The sequence below is a fragment of the Acinonyx jubatus genome, chromosome C1, assembly GCF_027475565.1.
Source record: "Acinonyx jubatus isolate Ajub_Pintada_27869175 chromosome C1, VMU_Ajub_asm_v1.0, whole genome shotgun sequence".
Taxonomy (NCBI): Eukaryota; Metazoa; Chordata; class Mammalia; order Carnivora; family Felidae; genus Acinonyx; species Acinonyx jubatus.
This window is the reverse complement of record NC_069381.1, coordinates 145824933-145846451: the sequence shown is the minus strand read 5'-3', so window position 1 is coordinate 145846451 and position 21519 is coordinate 145824933. Positions and strand designations below refer to the sequence as shown.

Genomic DNA, 21519 nt, shown 5'->3' with positions numbered 1-21519 from the left:
AGATGTGTCACTTATATTACTAATAAATTTTGCTTCCACACTCAACAACAATTAAGAAACCCCACAGATTTCCATTTATATGGAAAATATTAATAACTTCTCCAGTCCTATAAGAAATTTTTCAGGGTAATTATAATACAGCATTAATGGTAAAGAATGTGGACTTACAAGTGAATAGAAATCACTTCAAGTTTGCTATTTTCAAAACTAAAAATTAAAAGCTGTCATGAGCTTTTTACTTTGGTTTGAATATTTAAACTTCAAATTCATCTGGATTCCAGTTTCATCGAGAATAAATGCATTTATTAGAAAATAATCATTTATTCATCTTACAAAATGCATTATCAGTTAAGTTTCACATAATCAAAGCTAGCCGTAACAGTTTTATGCATTAGACTATAAAATTATCATACTATGAATAGCTGAAGTGTATTATCATACATGAAATCCTTATTTATCATGAATCAACTCGTAGCAGAGGTCAAAACTGAAATCTTCAGGGACACCTATTAAGCTCAAAGCTCTAATCACACTTCACTGTCTTTCTGGATAGCTGTTCTTTTTCTCTGCAGGTTCAGCCAAGGTAAAGTCTAAATTGCGTACAATTCAAAACCCTTTTGGGAAATTCCACATCTATTAGGGTGTCTTAGTATTTTGGCATTTTGAGGACTTAAAAAAATGGAATCATGTGAAAAAATTTGTGAGTCAATTATATTGAAGGTACTGTAAGACAAGTTATTTTAAAACCCTTAAAATGACAAGGACATGGACTAGTAGAACCAAACACATGTGTGAACTATAAAGAATTTTAGGCAAAAGAGTCAGAGTGGAGTGGTTTTAGTGAAGCAGTGGGCTCCCACTCAACTCAAGAGTACCTTTAGTTATTTTGTTTAAATGACCAAAATCTCATTCACATTTTTAATTCACTTTCACTAGAATAAGTTGGTAGGTTGCTAAAAATGAATTGATAATTATAACAGTTTTCCAGTAAAACAACAATTTGTGGGTGAAGAGTGAATGAAATCTTGCTAATTAATATATACCTTAATATAACACTCAAGCTGCTTAAAATTTAGTGATAATTCCATTCTTTTAGAAATTAAAATTCTTTCAGTTTCTAAATAATCTTTTTTATTTCCTAAATATTTTAAGTGGCTTTCATTAAAGATGAGACTACTTTTCAAAATCAATCAAGTAGTAAATGAGTCATACTTATCTTAATAAAACATTCTTTCTACATGGCCAAATAAAATGAAAAGGAGGAAACATGTATTACTGGCCAAATATTTTTTGCTTATGTGATATGAGAATGTCTTGTAAACTACTTTCTCCTAAATGGCAGAAAGCTTTTCAAAGGACCTAGTCAATAAAAGCACAACAGAGCATTGACCAGTAGGATTCAAAATGTACACAACACTGGTCTTTTCTAGTTTAAAACACCATACATTTTTTTTTCGGAAGCCCTTATCTAAAAAGTCAGTCAGGATTAAGGAAATTGGGTAAAATGATCCTTTAAAATCATGCGTATATATAATTCAGACAAAGAGGCTAACCCAGGGAGTGTTCCTGGTGAAGCACTTCAGTGATGAGTCCCGCAGATAGTGTGTGCATTCTCTAACTTGTTAAGGCATCGAAAGAAGGAATCGATCTTTAAGATGAAATTAACTTCAGTGACCTACAGTGCTAAAATACAACTGGAAATACTAGAGATTAGGAGTTAACTGATAGTATCATAGACTTGGCAACTTGAAAAAAAGTCAGACTGAAGGAACCACTGATGCCTGTGATACTGTAGCATCCTGGAGATTCATAACCAGTACTTGCCTGGGGTCTTTCTGAATGCTGTCTATCGACGGGGATCTCGTGGTGCCATCATCAGCTGGCGCTGCGTGCTGAAGCCTGTTATAATTGCACTCTTGCACCCGGTATTGTATTGGCCTGTAGGGCTCCGCGTAGGTAGCTGTTGTGTTCAGAGCATAATTATTTCTTTGGTATGTAAGGGTGCTTCGTTGGCTGGATGTCCTTTGCAGATTTCCAACACCTACTAGAAAGTCAACATTTTTCAAAAGATTAGTATACTTTCCACAAGGTGGTACTTTTCCAAGGAAAACTATTTTTAAGAAAGATTATAGTCTTTAACAATTATGTAAATTGCTTTATAGATTTTTACCAGTATTTCCAATGTAGATTTTAGGTTTTACCAATCTAGCTTATCAGGGCTAAAGAAGGCACTTAGATTTTTAATATACACAAACTATGTCAATTTTATTAACAGAAAAGAGCAAAAATAAAACTATAAATCTGCCTACATGATTGATCTTACTATGTTTAATAAGATTTTGTAACAAAAATGCAAGCAAGGGGCGGCGCCTGTGTGGCTCAGTTGATTGAGTATCCAACTTAATTTCGGCTCAGGTCACGATTGCATAGTTTGTGGGATGGAGCCCTACATGAGGCTCTGTGCTGACAGCACGAAGCCTGCTTGGGATTCTCTCCCTCCCTTTCTCTCTCAAAATACTAAGCTTAAAGAAAAAAAAAAGTGCAAGAGAGATATAGGAAAAGAATTAAACTATTCCAAGAAATAAATGGCAAAATGCCATAATTTTACTTAGCAATAAAAAGCAATTATTCAAACCTGTAGATAATTGAGATGGTCAAACTGAACACTTAGTGTATACAGGTTACTTATTTTGAGACACATTTTATTTATAGAACTTTGGATTTTGATAATATTGGAAAATTTATTTCGTAAGAAGGCTGATACATCAAATTCTTCTCTAGGTACCCTCTTAAATTTTTGCATGAGGCTATATATAGAGGTATTGTACACTGCATATAACATTTCTTTCTTAATTATTACAGAAGCTATTTCTCCAATAATTGCAGACATGTTCTTCTACCAATCAAAAGATTTAATAACATTGTTTGTTTCTTAATACTATGAAAGAAATTCCTTGGGAGGAGTTCCCCTCTATTTCTAGACAGGAGGCTGAATCACTAATCATTTAAAAAAGCCAATTAGAACTTTAAAAAAATTCCTTAATTTAGAGAACATAACAAGTGAAATATTTCTTGACTGATATCTATTAAAAAACGGTACATTCTATTAGAAGAAAAATCCTGCAGTAAACCAAACTGTCAGTTTTTGGCAAAGAACCAATTAAAATATAGTCTTCTCCCTCTTGGTATTCTGGGAGGCATGCATCCTAGAATGGTGCCTTTATGTGTTATCATTGTGGGCATGTTCATAGATGCACTATCTCTTAAAAAAAAAAAAAGAGAAGAAAAGGCCTCTTGGGATTCCATGAACCAGGCCGGCAGCACAATCTGGCAGCTCACTTGGCCATGGGCCATAGCTTCTGCTCTGTCAGCCAATATGGGATGGCATAAATGTGAGAGTGGGGGTGCAAGGGTGTGATGCACTCATCCCTGTTTTTATAAATGCAGCTACTGTATTCTGCCTCAGACTGAGTCCATCATAAGGAATATTTCACATTCTACATGTAGACATTCAGAGGAAATCTAGTATCTGAAGAGGAGTAATACCAAATACACTTGGAATACATACATGCTGAAATAAAGATAGCCAAATAACTCATAAAGGAATCTTCTGTAAATACATATTCCAGGCAACAAAAACCACAAAGAAATATTCCAACTCAGGTTTTCCTTTGTGTATCTAACATGTTTCTAATGCAAGGAGAGTCATACATGTAGCTCTACAAACTTATTTGTGAATTAACAAACTAATCACTGCATTCATTGATTAGACTAAGATGAAAATTTATCACCTATAAATAGGTACAACATGAACTTGTGTTGTACTGTTTATTGATCTGCCGTGATAGCTGGTTATCTGACAATTGAATGGGCAACATGATTTCATTCTAACAGGGTACCAATCTCAATAAAATCCGTCTGCTCTTGGGCATTGCATTTGGGAAAACCAGCTAAACAGCACAAAGGCCCACCTGAGCCTGTGCGATACAATGCTGTCTGTGATCCCTGGAGCTCCACGGTCCCGTGGTTTGGGCTGCGGTACACGGGGCTGTAGTAGGTCCTCCCCTCATATATAGGAGTGATGTGCAAGTCAGGAGACACAGCTGAACGAAGGTCTTGCCCAAGCTGGCTGTGCTGACTAGCGTAGGAACTCCGTAAGCCTAGAGGCAGGAAAATTACATCATTAAGAAATTGAGAAAATTGTGGAGAGGTTAAAAGACTTAATTAATAGGACCTAACCAATAGGACCCAATGTTAAGACTAAACACTGGACCTGGTGAACTTTACAAGAGAAGGATGCCAGCTATGAAAGGGATGTTATATACATTTTTTGAGTTAAACTTTCTCTTGGCGTCAAAATAAAGGTAAATTTTGTAAGAAAAAAATTATTGTGTGGTTTGATACCCTGAAATTCATTCCCCAACTGTAAGCTATTTTATGGTGGTGACCAAAGAGAGAATGCCCTCTTCTGTGGTTACATGATTTTCACAGTTAAAACATAAAAACAATGGTTCATGTCATTCTCTTTTCCTGCTCTGCAGAACTGGACAACCATCTCTTTGGGGGCAGGGCCCACCATGTCGCACGCCTCTTTAAATCTCAACATCTAAGACAATGCCTATGTAATAGTGCTTAGTGAAGGCTGAGATTCAAGAACACTTCTGAAAGATATCTCTCAATTCACCCATGATTTTTCAGTAAAACATGAAATTTTATGTTACAAAATTTGGAATATTATCAATGAAGCAATAACATTTATTTAGTATTATGAGGTATTATTTCACTATTTGTTATCACTGTATTTTTCCTTTTTAAAAAAAACAAACATAGCTGTTTTTGCAGGAACCCACATACCAGATTCTTGTTTACCTTCTTTCTAGTGCAAAGGAAAAATACAAAGTTAGTACATTAACATTAGATCATTTGAAATATTCTTTCATTCAGATTGCTAATAACTAAAGTTTACACATGGGATTTGTGATAAAAAAAAGTACAGTTCAAACTCAAACATTTTATTTGCTTAAAGAAAGTGAATTACTACATTCTATATTAGGATGCTCAGAAGTTTGTGATCTGTCATCATTAGTAAGGACAATCTGTCACTTGGTAAGACTAGTAACTAAGGTTACATTCCAAATATGAATAAGAGAAAGCACAAACATCTGAAGTCAGCACTTACTTCCTTTTAAAAAGACTGCAAATAATTAACACAGTAACTAATTACAAAAAGATAGGTTCATTCGTATCCTATTAGCTCAGTTAATCATATCACAACAAAAAGCAAATGGGCCTGAATATGAGTGATAATGTTGCTTAGTGAGGAGTGGCAAGAAAGTTTAATACGTAGAGCTCCTGAAATGAATGATTATTACCTACCCTGGACAGCAAGCTGACATGGTAAGAAACTAAATGAACCAATGTGGGCATTAGCTACTGCTCTCCACTTGCCAAAATGAAGATCAGAGGCTTAAACAATTATGTAATTGGGAGATTCTCCAGCCAAACTTCATTTCAAAACCAAGGAAGCTGAGAGCCCAGAAGGAAATGTGATTCATCCCCATCAGAAAACTACCTCCTGGTAGGGCTGAGAGGAACCCAACACTGGACACAGTGAACCCTCCAGGTTCAATAAGACGTGGTGCGAGAGATCTGGAACTCGATAGAGCCCTCTGTGTTCACACAGAATTAAAGGGCAAGTTTAGCCCACCAGGGGTCCATGGAAGCCAATGTAACTCTAAAGATGATAGATACCATGATTGTTATCGTAAAGTTCTCATTTGGAGATTTCAGCTTTTCATTCACTGGCAGATTTCTCATTCTTCTTAGCAGAGGTAAGCTCCATTTCTTTATGGGATGCATTTTGAATGAAAGTGCAGGCATTGTATTTGTTAATGGTGATATAAAGTGGGCAGGTAAATGTACCTGGTCATTGGTAATCTTCTCAATACAAGGTGCTATTTTAACTTCAATAAAGCCACAAATACTTGTGATTTGCTGTGATACTCTGTAGATCACTCAACACTTGGGCACAAACAAGCTGAGCACTGAATGCTCATGAAGTTGGCTGAACAGCCATGCCCTCAAACAAAGCATTTTGCACATAATCAGAATGTTACATTCTCACTATGCAAGAATCTGGCTGGATTCTTCACTGGAAACCATGCTATATGATATGATTTATAAATATTTGCAAGTATTTACTATAATTTCATGGGAAAGGAAACCAAATGAGCTTGTTGAGAACCATAAAAAGTATCCAGCAACTATTCACTTGTTATAAGATTATTAGTGAGATGAAATTACTACATGTGACAGACTGAAATGGGAAATAAAAGCCTTAGAATTATACTGAAATGAACATTTATAAATGAAATGTTCATTTCAGTATAATTCTAAGGCTTTTATTTTGTGAGTAACATAATCTTTGTGAGTAACGTAACAGTGATGGCTACTAATTTTGTTCACCTGCTCATGCATGCAAACAAAACACACAGTCTTACAGATTTACATTTAAAAAATTATAAAATTACATAGCCTCCATAGATTAAGTAAAATGATTAAGTGTAGAAAGTCCACTGTAACTTAGTGTCTTTTAAACTGGAAGATAAGTAAATATGTTCCATAACTGTTATTAGAAATAACTTTTCCAGAAGCATTTATGCAAATTTTTTATAACCTTATCTCCCCCTCCAAATAATGGAAAATGCTGATCTACAAAATTATTTATGTAACCAATAGTTTCTATTTGCAATTCCACAAATACACATTAGTTTACCTATTACAATGACATATTCCCTGTGATTTAAAATCTTTAAGACATTGCAAATAAACATAAATTTATCTCCCAAAGAGTATTCTTTATATTCTCAAAATTTTTCTTGACATGCTACGATTTTACTGAAATGAATATTTTAGGGCAGAGATATTTTTCTGTTGTAGGAAGTAATTTATACACATATTGTATCATCACTTAAATTATGATCACCAAATATCCAAGTGTCTGAATCTATTAGAAAATATTGCTTCAGGCTTATCAATTAACAGGTTATTAATCCTTTGAGATCAAGAACCATAATAAATATCATGATAAGCACATGGCTTTTGGAAGTAAGAATGAAAGAAAGGAATTCACAAATTAGGATCCACATTCAGAATAAGCAGGCAGGAGACGATGGGAAGGCAGAGCTTTCCTAGAACCTTTATAAGGACACCCTTAGCTTCTTTTCAAGACTGTAGTAGATTAGGGCAAAAAATCTGTGATAGCCTAGCTCTAAACATAAAGTCTAATTTCACCTGTGATGGCAGAAGACAGGCTTTGTAGACCAAAGAAGATCATCCCTCTCAGGGTTAAACATAGAGACAGTAATTGATGTGCTCACTTCCTTCCTGGGTTTCCACTTCACTCTATGGCAAACATAGATTTCTGCATAGCTATTCTATATGTACACTGGGGGGAATACAGAAATCCTCAGAACTATTTATCTTTTAAGGTTTCCTTGGGAGACAGAATTTCATAAATGATTCCTACCTCACTTTGCTGCATACTTTCAGAGGCATGCCAGAAAATATCTAAGTCAAGTACACTCCTCTGATGACTGAATGAAAAAGAGGTGGTTTCTCCACTAGGAATTTCTTTTGAGCTCAAAATCTAGTTCAATATGAATTCTTCATGCAAAATTATTCAACTAGAAAATACCTTTCCCAGAAGCCATAAGGAAATGATATTAATTTTGCTATACAAAATATTAAAAACTTCTGTAAATAAAAAATACCAAAAACAAAGTCAAAAGACAAGTTACAAAATAGAAAAAATACCCGAGAAGTAAATTACTAGAAGCTAATTTACTTCAAGTATAAAAAGCTTTCATAAGTTAAAAATAGACAAAAAACCTAAACTTGTGGTTTGGAGAAAAGAAATAAAAAGGCTGATAAACATGTAAAATCTTCAACATCAGTCATAACTGGATAAAGGCACTTAAAACAATGAGGTACAGCTTTTAATCTACGACATTGGCAAAGATGAGGCGCTCTGACAATATGCAGTGCTAGTGAAGGTTTAGGAGAACAGATATGCTTAAACCTATTGGTGGAAATAGAAATCTGTGCAGCTTCCCTGGAAGGCACGAGGTAGGATAGTATTTCTTTAAGAACAAATAAGCACCTAGTTTGATCTAGCAATTCTACTTCAAGAAATGCATCCCACAGTTATCTTAGTATCTATGTGCAAATATGCAAGACCAATACAGAACTAGCTACATACACGTTACATTGTTGTCTCTAATGCCTAAATATGAAAAAAACCTAAATGTTAATAAGGAAGAGATAAAATAAATTATAATACATCTATAAAAATAGGGTCCTAGGCATCTATTGGCAGAATGGAGCTCTCAGACATATTAAAAAAGAAGATATACATATATATTATACATATTTACATGGTATAAGATATATACAATATATAAATATATAATAGAATCCCATCAGTATAAAACACAGTGAGTGCACATTTGGAATACATACATATGTAAACACACATTCTTTAATTTTTTTTTTTACCATTGTGTACATGTTAAAAATGTATTTTAAAACACTAACTAAAGATAAATTTCATTTTGATAAAAAGAACAATGCCTATACATTATGTGGGAAACCCTCCATGAAAATACCCTGGAGGAAATGGCTATAATATCAGGCACCTTGCTGGTGTCTTTCTGACTTAATCTGAATGGCATTTGAAGTTAATCATAAGAGCTTTGTGCATTTCCCACTGGGATGCTAAAATCAAGGCAGTAGGTGAGAAAAATCCATATTCTGTATCATTAAAGCATTTCTTTTAAAAAAGCTAAATATTTCAAGATATTTCAAGAGATTTTTTAACATAACTTAGAGGTTTGGATATAGGTAGGCCTACCTGGTGAACAATTTTTCATTAAAAAAAAAACAAGCAACCCCCCACAAACCCCAACAAACAGCTTAGAATTCCAATCAATGTTTCTAAAATGCAAAAAAAGTACTTTTTATATCCTAATATTGAGAGGGGGAAAATGCATTCATTGCAAAAGATTTCTGGTTGATATAAATGTATATATGGTTTCATGCATTAAGAATTATAGAGCCTGAAAGACAAGTCAGCCTGAAGTCAGCAGTATAAATTTTGAGATAAAACTATGAGCTTTTTCCATTTTATCATGCTCTGTTTCGGTGACGACTGCACAGAAGATTTCCTCACCGGGCTTTATGTAGTGCTGTCACCTTGAACTCACCTGTCAGGCTGTCTGGCCGAGGTGGAACCATCCTTTCGTAGATTTCATACTGCTGCTGTCCAAATTGTTCCATGTCGTGAACAGTCCTTTGCAGTGAAGGTCCCAGATGTTGTGGTACGGCAGTCATCCCTGAGCGTTTGGGGGACGACGACCCCACCTGGCCTTGGGATGGGGAAGCTACTCGAGTCTGTGCATCCATCAGGGTCAACGGGGACCCTACTCTGGTGGTGGTTTGGTACTGAGGGGTTGGTCCGTTGGGATTGGAGGTCTGCCGGGAGGTGACTGACCCAATCCGACGTACAGCTGTTGGGGACGCGGGTCTCTGTGCAGAGTATGGAGATGCTGCCCGCTGAGCAGGTAATGTGGTTGAGGAATATGCACTGGGGTTCAGTGGTCGGGAGTCTGTCACTGATGGAGAGCCAAATCCACTACCCAGAGAAGTTCTCAGTGACCCCCTTGAAGGAGACACGCCTGTGCTGATAACATAAGAAGGAGACTGTGCTCTAGATGGAACTGAACTAACTCTTCTCATGGCCCGATTGGCTACTGATGGCTGATGAAAGGGGGGGGAAAAAAGAGAACGGGTTTATCCAGGGTTTTGTGTCCACTGTCATTACAGAACAAAATGCACATAGCTCACTACAGAAGATTAATTCACTGCTCATTTTAGGCGTCTAAGTTTCTTTCCTTTTTATGCTTTAGAGCTGGATATTAATTTGTCCTTATTGTGCTTCTCTTGGTCTACTTTTTTTTTTTTTTGGTAGTTTAACCTCTAACTTTTTCCCCCTCAGAATCAATTAATAAAGAGAGATCTGAAGATACTTAATATTCCTTTTTCTTTTGTCTTTATATTTTTACCCTCTTGCCTATGCATTTTTCACAACAGATAAATGTTACATTGCCATTTACAACAACATGGATGGACCTAGAGGGTATAATGAGAAGTGGAGTAAGTTAGAGAAAGACAAATACCATATGATTTCGCTCATATGTGGAATTTAAGAAAGAAAACAAACGAAGAAACAAAGAAAAAAGAAACAGAGGAATAAAAAAAACCAGATCCTTAAATACAGAGAACAAACTGGGAGTTGCCAGAGGGGAGGTGGATGGGGGGATGGATGAAATAGATAAAGGGAATTAGGGAAACACTTATAACGATGAGCACAGAGTAATATACAGAATTGTTGAATCAGTACACTGTACACAATTAAAAAAATGCTGTATTGCAAGTGTAAAGCGTCACTGGATCAATGTACTTATTTTGTTCCCTGTGAGTCAATGTTTTTGGCCATGGTAAGGCATTTCTGTAAAACAAAACAAAATTTGAATGTACCAATCTAAATGTAGCTAGAGGAGGGTCTATAATTTTTTTGTCCTTATGGGTTGGCCCCATTAATGAAAGGAATGTGATCAAATGTGGAATAAATGAATGTCTGGATAGGGCCTGGGGTCCAAAGCGCTCCTCTGTGTATCTATTCTCAAGGGACAGCTCAGTTGCACAGGTTGCCCCCTTGCAACCTAACTCTTCAGCTCTAGGAACAAAATCAACTTACCTTAAGTTAAAAAAAAAGAAAAGAAAAGAAAAAAGAGGTAACATGACCACTTCTAGGGAGATAAACAAATGTCTGTAGTTAAGATAATTATTATTCAAAAGTGTGACTTCAAACCAGCTGACATAAAAATTCACCTAAGCCAATAAACTCCTGTAAACAGTCTAAAGCTTCTCACACTTTCCCATCAAAGCATCCCTCATGCACTAGGAATATGATGATTGGAGAAGAAAAAAATAACATGCACTCTATTTTCGTTTGTTTTAATATAGAGATGTTTCTCAATACTTAAAAATTTCTTCTAAACTGTTGAGCCAAAGTGCCAAAGTCCTCTCCTGTTTCTCCTTTGGCACTGGGAAGCCTGACCCATGGCAGTGTTACCTTCAGGGCTTCCTCTACAACATTATGAGAGGATTAGTGTCTGCCTAACTTCTTGATCATCTTGGCATTTTTCAGTTCCAGAGAAATCACTGGGTACTTCGACAGACTGTTATCCCCGCTGGTTACTACCACTCAGGATCCTACTGCTTCCATGAATTTTGGTACATGCTGGTGGATCGAAGTCTGTGAAGTGGCAGTGAATATGGAGCTAAGGAGGTTTTACAAATACATACACAGGCAATCTTTTTTTGACCAACAAGTGAGAAAACCCTAACTTAACAGAATGGCTACACTTCTAAACAACTTTCTATAGGCAAGAGTATCTATATTCTAGCAAAGAAATGTGATTTCAGGGAACAATTCCAAAGATGAAGGCAAAGCATTTTGATTACAACAGGCCAGTGCCATTTTATTCAGGTGTGGGAATAGTGTTCTACCCTCTAGGACTCTTTAGAACATATTGTAGCTCTAGTATTTTTAGAAACGCATAATCCCTAAGGCACTGCAACATTCTACCTAGTTTTCTAATACTCCCCCCACCCCACCAATATTCTTCCTCTCATGCCAAACTTGCTTCCTCTAGAAGAATTACTCTCCTATATCTGGAATTTATTAGAATTTACTGATACAAGCTAATAATTCCTAAAATTTCTTTTTACTATCACAGACTCTAATAACATTAAATTGATTTCGCTACTTTGTCCATTCTATAAAATCAATCCAGAAAGAATAGTTATGACAGATATTCAATTAGGGAGGTTATTGTGTCACAAGGATCTTGATGTTCTTGGCTTACCTGAACCAGTGTTTGTCCTTCAGCTCTTGAATTCCTCACCAAATGGTTATTAGTTGATCCTATAAATGAATGCTGTGGTCTATTATCTGCTTTACTCAAATTCTGGCTGTTATGGAAACTCCCTGCTTCCTGGTATCCACTGTCAGAATAAGAATTCATTTGTGTTGAACTTCTTGAGTTACCCAATGATCCTGCAGGAATGAAACCAGCAGGAAACACCTTTACTTTACACTTCGGATGCTCATTTTAAGAAAGCGTATATGAAAAGCAAATCGAATACTTAAAAGATAATACAACAGACCCTCACTTTCATGGAGAGATGTCTGCTCTGGTGAGTAGAGGGTCCCTTGTTCTGGCTCTGTCCTGATGAGATAGTTGTTGGGATGGACAGCGTCAGAAACTCTAGGTTTGTTTACACCAGTATTTGGCACATCTGTAAGAAGAGAAGTTTAAACAGTGAAATCTAATGACAGTATTACATAAAAACTTGCTAAAAAAAGGTTCAGATATTTGTACCTTCTTATAATCTATATGTTAATAAAAGACTATTTTCATTGTAAACTGCACAATGATTTACTCTTTTCTACATGGAAGTGTTCCATATACCCGTTGTATTAATATGTTTTCCTAAATTTCATTAAAGTTGTTCATCCGGATTACCACCCCAAGTGAACCTACAAACTATGTTAAATTAAAATCTGAAAACTACCTTGTTCCTCGTTCCTCCTTGGAAAACTCACCATTCAGGTGACATCCTCCAAGAGGACTAACAAACTCAGAACAGTAGCCAAGTGTTTAATAAAAGGTCCTCCATACCTCCAAACTTTTGAAATAAAAACTTGCATGGTGTTTATATTACTGAGCTTGGTAATGAAACCTCTGAAGGTAGAACTAGGCTTTTATGTCATATTTCATGTTATCTAAAATCAGTGGAACTCAGTACGGAGTTTTCAGATTTACAAATGATGGAAACTTTAATTTTTTATCCATTTGCTTATCTTACTTGTAGTCTCTTTCCAAATGAATACAGACAAATCTAACCTGATCCTTGTTTTCTCTAGCCAAATCAGTCTCTTCCATGATCTTACTTTCCTTCCAACTGTACCATTGTGCCATCTTGAACTTAAAAACAAAACTATTTACCTCCTTCCCTATTCCTGCTTTTTTTTGTATGCTACAGCATACAAATCGAGGTGGTGTAATTACACTGCCTGTCCCCATTTCCATTCATATATGACCTCTTTTCTCCATTACCTTCAAAATATATTAGCCCATGTTATGATTATCTTCACAACTCTGTCTTTCCTCAAATTTAACTCTCAGGTTGCTAGTAAACATTTTTTTCAGGAATGCCGGCTTCACTATCTCTTCAAAGATTTATATGAAGTCTGTATCACATTCCGAGTCCAACACAGAGTCCTAAGGATTTCAATGTCTTCATTTGTCTTTCCTTTCTGACTTTCTTCGTTTAGCTATTTTTTAAGGCCCTAACTATGCAGCTATGTGAAAAGACAGGTGTGTGTGTAAGAGAGAAAGAGAGGGAGTGCCTGGGGAAAAGGAGCTTCAGAAAAATTTCCTTAAGGAAGTAATATCTTACCACAGGAGGCCGGCTTGCCCCTTCTTTACTACACTTATACCTCCCTCCACTAGAACATAAGCTCAGCATGAGCAGGGACTCTCATCTGGTATGTTTACTGTTACTTCCTCAGTGCCTAGGATGGTACATTCCACTCAGTAGGTGCCCAGTAAATATGTGTGGAACAAACAAATTCCTAGTAAGAACAACAACTTCTCTTTACTGAATGCTGATTCATGCCTGGCATAGTGCTGCAGCTTTAAAATGTTCAATGAAGTTTATCTATGTAAAGCGAAGTGAAACTTTTAGGAACTGCTGATCAAGCTAGTTTGGAAAGCAAATACAAGGTTTATAGGAGAGCCGGGAGCCCCACTGCATTCTAAACCTTTAGCTTGACGCTGAATTCAATCCAAGGTTTTGTTTCTTAGCCTCCAGAAAGATTCACTGACATTCTTAATATAGGCTTTTAACGACCTGTCTCCTGATTTATTATTTGACAGTACATTTCTAGGTGGTAGAGTTCTGTGACGGTTCTGAATTCTTAAGCTTGGAATTTCAATAAAGATTACAGATTGTGTATGGTTTCCCTGGTACACACTGAAACATGATCTGAGTCTCCGGCAGGCTGATGATCCTGAAGAGTGATCTGTTTCATTTGTAAGTTTTGCGTTACAAGTTCCAGGGTTCCACATGCTCTTATATAGCACTTCTTGACGGAATTTTACGCAGGACTGAGTAAAATATGTAGTTTGCTAGGCTACTAGAGTTTTCTGTAGAACTGGAGTGCCTGGGAATAGCAATGCAAGGGTCAGCCTGAAGGCAGGGCTGTGCTGAGTCTACCTGGGCTTCGTTCGTCCAAATGAAGCCCAGAGACATTGAATATGAAACGGCAGCAGACATGGAAGCACCCCTGCGGTAGCTCCAAGACTTCTCATACATGGAAAGGGTAGCGTTTTCAAAAGGAAGAGAGGTTTAGATAGTTCTTAGCTTCAGGTTTAGTACGAGATAAAACGTGGGACGCCAATACATCAAAGGTTTTGGCTTGGAAACACTAGGTGGCATGCAGTGTCAGGATCGGAGAACTTATCACCATGGAAACCGAAACCCATTAGAGTTCCATGTATGCCTCTTCATTTTTAAAAAACTATTAGGAGCTATTATTTAAATAGGAAAAGAGAAAGAGGCACCCTACAAATCTGTACCTCAGCAATTGTGTCTCCTCACCCAGTACATTTTCTCACAAACCATGTGGCAAACAATTGCGCTCATTTAAACTCTTCAAGAGAAGCTATTTAAAATAATCTTGGGACACTTGGACAGCTCAGTAGGTTGAGCGTCTCTTGATTTCAGCTCAGGTCATGATCCCAGGGTTGTGGGATCTGGCCCCACGTTAGGCTCCGAGCTGAGCATGGGGCCTGCTTGGGATTTTATCTCTCTCTCTCCCTGCCCCTCATCCCCACTTTCTCTAAAAATAAGTTAAGATAAAATAAATCTTAAATAGAACAAGCACAAATTGTGAGATATAGGATTCTATACTGGTCACCCTAATAAATAAAACTTAACAGAACTAGTATCTCAAAAAATACAAAAACAAACAAAATAAACAAAATTACCCTGAAAGTAGTATAACCATGTACCCTCTCAATGTTAGTACCTGTTTCTTATACTTTGAAATGCAATGCCTCAAACGATAGAATATAGAAAAGCACTTTGAGATGGTTAACTAGAGTACTAAAATACTAAATTCCCGTGTCCCCCAAATCCAGTTTGAAGATCTAAATAACTAGGTTTAGAGAACAGGATATAAACTTCATTTTAAAGATTTCATTTTTAAGTAATCTATACACCTAACTTGGGGCTTGAACCCACAACCTTGAGATCAAGAGCTGCATACTCCACCAACTGAGACAGCCAAGCACCCCTATTTTTTATGTTTAAGTAAGTTTTAAGAAGTTGATAGATAAATGAGATTAATCTAATATGAAGTACAAAACAACCAAATTTTAAACTACGAATGAGGTCTTCAGTCATTTCTCTATTTCTGTAATGAAGCCCAATATAATCTACATATGGAAAGACAAAAAGATACTGACATCTTAATCATTAGAAGTTAAATAATTTTCAGTTTTACTATTATTTACTATTTTGTTGAAAACTTATAATTCACAAATTATATGCACATATATAAATGTATGTATGCATAGATGTTATACCTAAGGTAAGAAGACCCACTTCCTAATTACTGAATAAGGTATTCGTATTGTAGTATGGTAAAGTTCGAAATTATTATATTTTTAAGTTTATTAATTTTGAGAGAGAGCGAGCGAGCGCATGTGCAGGGGAGGGGTAGAGAGGAGAGAGAGAATTCCAAGCAGGCTCCATGCTGTCAGCGCAGAGCCTGATCTCACAAACCCAGAGATCATGACCTGAGCTGAAATCAAGAGTCAGAGGCTTAACCAACTGAACCACACAGGCACCCAGGTAAGTCTTGAAATTATTAATTATGCACTATTTGTGCAATCTTGCTCTAAAATAAATGTCTTTTTAAAAGTTTATTTGGGGGGGGAGGGGGAGTGGGGGAGGGGCAGAGAGACAGACAACAGAATCCCAAGCAGGTTCTGCATTGTCATTGTGGAGCCTGATGCTGGGCTCAAATTCATGAACCGGCTCAATCATGACTTGAGCCGAAGCCAGATGCTTACCCGACGGAGCCACCCAGGTGCACCTAAAATGAATATCTTTTAAAAATACATACTAGAGGAATAAAAGAAGACATTAGTCAAATTTACCAGATAAACCACAGAGCCTCACAGGATGGGATCACTTCATGCTCATTGCTATAAACTAAAATTAAATAGTTGGCATGGTGTGATTTAGCACAGTCAGAACATGCAACTGAGACATTTTTATGAGCAAAAATGACAAACGGAATATCAATGCTATTTCTTTAATCTGTGTACTGAAGAATATGTGTTACTTTTTCACAAACATGTTTTGTGGGACATCAGAAATATATTATGGGGCATTTTCAAACCGGAAATTATCATTTTCCATGAAAATACATGTTTAAAAATGTAGAATTTGAACAAGCTTCAAGGTAGAATGAGATAATCTCCCATTTGTGTTTACGACTAGGAGATTATTGGAAACATGGCCCTTCTTGCCTATTACATTTCTTCTGAGTGCTCCAATATCACTAAAAGAAAAAAAAAAAAAAGGCAATTAACTAGAAAAAGTAGAATGTTGCGGCTAGGAAAAATATTAGTGGGTAAGGGATAATAATGCTGTAGGGCTATGTAAATCTCATGTATTATCCACCCCATTAAGCTTACAGTGAAAGAGAAAATACAAAGTGTATTATCTTTTCTGTGATGTATGTCCAAAATATACACCAAGTATGCATAAAAATATGCTCAGGAAACAGGGTAAGGTCTCACTAAAGAACTTAAATTACTGAAATTCTTCTGCTTTGTTAATCTATGTGTCTTACTGTTTAGAGTATATGAAACAGAGGTCTGTGCTAGGTGTAAAATTACCATGGAAACAGGAACCCAGAGATCAGTAAGGAGATTTTTAGTATATACAACCCTGTAACTAGTCTTTCTTAGTCCAGCATACTGTAACTTTGTGTGAGAATCTCCTTGTTTGTGGCTGCTCTGAGTTGCTATGGTGTCTAGAGGTTTGCCCTTACATAAAAGATAGTGTAATATGAGTTTTTCCAGGACTCCTGTGATGGTTAATAGAATGAATACAGATGATTTTTTGACGGCTAAGGGAATGGAGTATCTCACTTTTTTTTCTAACTCTGGACTGTGAATTGAAGTTAGCCTTCATATTCAGAGTGGCAACACTTTATGAAAAATATGAATAGAAAATTTTGTCTTATGGGGGACTCAACTTCCTACTTGGCCATGGTACTGTGGCTTCCTGTAGGGCTACAGGCTCAGAAAGGAGCCTATCTACTCTCTATCCACAGAGCTGTAGAAATAGTTCAGTGCCTTCTATGGCTAAGAAGTAAAGCTCTAGGCCAAATTCTGGAAGAGAACACGGATGATGGCCTTGAATAGACTTCTCTTCAGTAAATTCTTTGATGTACATGAGTCACTTCTACAGCAGGTAACCCAATTATTGGGGGAAATGACATCATTGGGGAATACTGTTGCACAGTAAAAATGTAAATAGGGCAATGGAAACATGAATCATAAAAACATTCTTTGGTCTATAGAAGACATAGATAGATGTTAACTGATATTTTAAGAATATTATAGATACCCAGAGTTTGTTGACTCAAATATAAGTTGCTGTGTGTGTGTGTACCCACATATGATACCCTTTAAAAGTTGGGCTTTAATGGAAGTAAAAAACTTAGGAGAACAGGCAGAAGATCATGTTTACAGAAACTATTTCTAGTCTGGTTCTCGAGTGTGTCTAGGTTTCTGGGTCTTATACATGCTTATATTATCTTTTAAATATTAAGACAAAGACTCCAAAAATTTTACCCATCTAGAAAATGTTGAGTGAAAAGTCTTGGAAAGCAGAAACCATTAATGAAGTATCTTCTAGTTCACTTTACACTTTGCTCTAAACATCAATTAATCTGTCTTGAAAGCCACTGTAAAAGCTCATCTGTCTAGATTCAATTTCATGGTTTAAGCAAACTTTGTATCTACATAAGCTGGTATAAAGCACTTTCTTCAATTTCTATAATGACACATCTGTAAAGTATTTTATAGTTTTATATGTCACCAGAGAGATCTTTTGTTCATAATATTGTAAAACTCCTGAATTCCGTTCAGGAATACAAAATGATTAAAAGTATTTTTTAGAAAAATAAAAGGAATTTTTGCAAATAGTCATATTAAAATGAGTATTTATCAAGTATTTTTTTGTCTAGGCATGAATTAAAATACAGGTGTCATACTTACCATAAAGAATTTATATCTGTAAGAGGAAAACTAGAAAAACAAGGAGTTTAGAAATGTAAGAATGAAAAGAAATAGATCACACATGTCAAATTTCCAACACTGAGTTTATAGGTAGGTACTCATGAAAGGCCCTGGGCCTCTTGCTTCCTATAGAGAAAGCCGAAAAAGAAAAGGATTTGCGGTAATGTCTATGAAAAATAAGTGCTCAAAATCATTCAAATATTTTTCCAAGGACACACTTTATTCCTTAGGGAAAAAGTGTTACCAAATATAAAAGTGGATATATTTGATAGCCGGAGATATAAGATAGATTCCCTCTGTTAAAAAAAAAAATCTTTAAAAAGACCCAGACAAATCTGTAAAGGAGGATATTCACTACCATAAGAAATGAATGGGTCTTCTGAAACTAGGTTTTTCAATAATTTTCTATTGGGTTATCTTTTTTGGTAAAGATTATCAAGATAAACCTAAATGCAGGGCAGGCTAACTTTCTGGCATAAGAATGAAATGTGGAGTTACAGATGATAGCCTGCCTCCTTGATATTTCCCAAAGCAATGACTGTTCACTGAGGAAGTATGGCTCTGTGTGTTGCAGAGATGGTAACAGAAAAGAAGGAGCTTTTAAACTTGATAATTTCTGTTTTATTTTAGGTAGTTAACAGAATATTTCTTCACATATCACTAAGAGCATGAGAACACTTAAATACTTATTTAATACATTTATATTAAACATGAAAGGTTAGAGGCTAGAACTGGATATGAGATTTTCATACAGTCCTAAATCACTGTATTTAAGTCTTTGAGAGATGTATGTAATCCATCCCCATATATTATGTGTACATGGTGTAGGAATGGTCAGATACATTATTTGCTAAAGTAAAATGCAAATACTCTTATTTGCTGGTTGCCACACATTCATGAACCATGTCCAGTACTTTTACTGTAAGTATCTTTCCTGCAGATCACTTTACCATAAGCATTTTCAACAGAAACATTTTCGCTGTTTAATTGGCCATAAGGCAATCTTGCCATAAAAGATAAAAAAATAAAATAAAAATAACCGGCTGACAATTTGGTTTCTTTTCTCCAGTGATGCACTGCTCCTATTTTTATATTACGTAAATCGTAGCCCTCATAATGGTTTGTACCGTGGCGCAGAGGTTTGCACCCACATTTCCCACAGAACTTTGGAACATCTATCAAAAGACATATGACAATATGCTAAGAACAAACAAGGCTTATCACAGCACAACACAAAATTCAGTTTCAAATACGCATCCTAGCATTTGAAATCTGATGCCTCTCTTAATAAAGAAATTTTAGTGAAAAAAGAAAAAGTGTGATGCCAAACGAGGAGACACATCAACAAGCAAAAAAAAAAAAAAAAAGTGTTTAATACTATCAACAAAATACTTTGAAGACAAATGCTTAGGTACAACCCACAAAATAAAGTCAGTATTGCCATGATTCTACCTTCCACATTTTGAATGTATTCAAATATTTTGTGTTTTGTAGTAGTCTTTTACATTTTGCTATTCATTTTTCATGTTTCATTCTGTCCTTTGAGTGAATGTCCCTCTTTTGTTTTTCGTGATTTTACCTTTACAGTGCAACTGCCTTATGGCTAGTTACACTGTGAAAGTGTCTGTGGCCGAGATATGTACAATGAAATTACTTACAATCCACACAAACACAGTGATAAATGTAGAGTTCTAAACTAGCAGAAAGGCTGATGTCCAGCATGTTACAGAAAATTTTGCTTAAGTTAGGACTCATTTAACAAAATCCCAACTATGTGGAAATACATGTTAAATAGCATCCACTGGCCGAGAAACTCTCTCATCTACCTCAGAGTGGTTTCATTTGTGTCACAGCTAACCTTGGGAGTATGACCAACAGTTGGCTGGCTTTAACATGTGCCACTTTGATGTACTACTTTAACCCACAGTATGCTGAACCCTTTGTTTAAAGAATTTGTATTCAAGTATTCTAAAATTTAAGTTTTCAAACTTTCATAAAAGTATAGAGATCAACAAACCACCTCCCCAATTTAAGTTACAACATTATGCCATACTTTTTATGCTCCATTTATCTTTCTTTTCTACTATTATAGAATTTTAAAACAGATCCCTCACATCAGATCATTTCAACTCTAAATACTTCCATATGTAGCTCTGTAAAATAAGGACTTTGCAAAACTGCATTTATTCTACCATATAATGAGTTCACAGTCAAATTTTCCTGATGTCTCAAAAATTTCTTTCTTCAGTTGGCTTGTACTAGTCAGGCTGAAATAAGATTTACTGATGGCATTGGACTATGATTGTTACTTAAGTACCTTAAATCTAAAAAGAGGCTCTCATACCCTCATTTTCATGTTCTTGGCTTACTGAGGGAACCATAGCAACAAACTCATAGGATGCTCCACATTCCGAGCTTGTGTGCAGGTTTCTCATGGTGGCATTAAAACATCCTCTAACCTCAGTATGTCTTGTAAACAGAAAGTTAGAGCTAGCAGCTTTCAGGTCAAAATTTTGTGGTTAGAATACTTTATGGATGGTGCTGTATACTTTACATCTTGTCATACTGTAACGCTTAGAGTTGCTAAGGTCAGCCAATTCAAGTGATGGGAGCCCCATCTTTCCATATTTTCAAGTTCATCATCAACCTGTCTCCTAGTGCAATGGTTTCCAATGTTGGCTGCACACTGCAATCACCTGGGATGGGGTAGGTGCAGAGTTTAGAAACTATCACTGACTGAGTCCCATGCCCAGAGATTCTAATTCAAGCTGTGGTCTGAATATTAGAGATTTAAAATATTAAACATTTAAGATATTAGGAGTTTAAAAACTCCCAAGATGATTCTAATGTGCAGCCAGGATCAAAATACAGTAGTTTTTGCATACACTGACAATCTTTGCTTGAACCATTTCATTAGAGCATGCAAATTGGTGATTTTTCTAATTTTATTGTTCTTTCTACATTTATCAGCAGGAATTCCTTTGGCGTATTTAGATACCTTAAGATA

The 21519-nt window shown here is 36.0% G+C and overlaps 1 protein-coding gene across 10 annotated transcripts in view; it reads right to left on the bottom strand.

The window, feature by feature from the left end:
* The window catches only part of PKP4 (plakophilin 4), a 236744-nt gene that overhangs the window by 46536 nt on the left and 168689 nt on the right, over positions 1–21519 (bottom strand). For 6 of the 10 annotated variants that reach the window (XM_053215098.1, XM_053215104.1, XM_053215106.1 and 3 more), the window contains 5 exons: positions 12292–12423; positions 11991–12181; positions 9264–9816; positions 3972–4160; positions 1821–2044 (listed from right to left, as the gene is read on the bottom strand). In XM_053215098.1, the coding sequence (XP_053071073.1) occupies positions 1821–2044; positions 3972–4160; positions 9264–9816; positions 11991–12181; positions 12292–12423 (1289 nt within the window). The remainder of the gene's footprint in view (positions 1–1820; positions 2045–3971; positions 4161–9263; positions 9817–11990; positions 12182–12291; positions 12424–21519) is intronic. The other 4 variants (XM_053215101.1, XM_053215105.1, XM_053215102.1 and 1 more) reach the window with 3 other exon arrangements.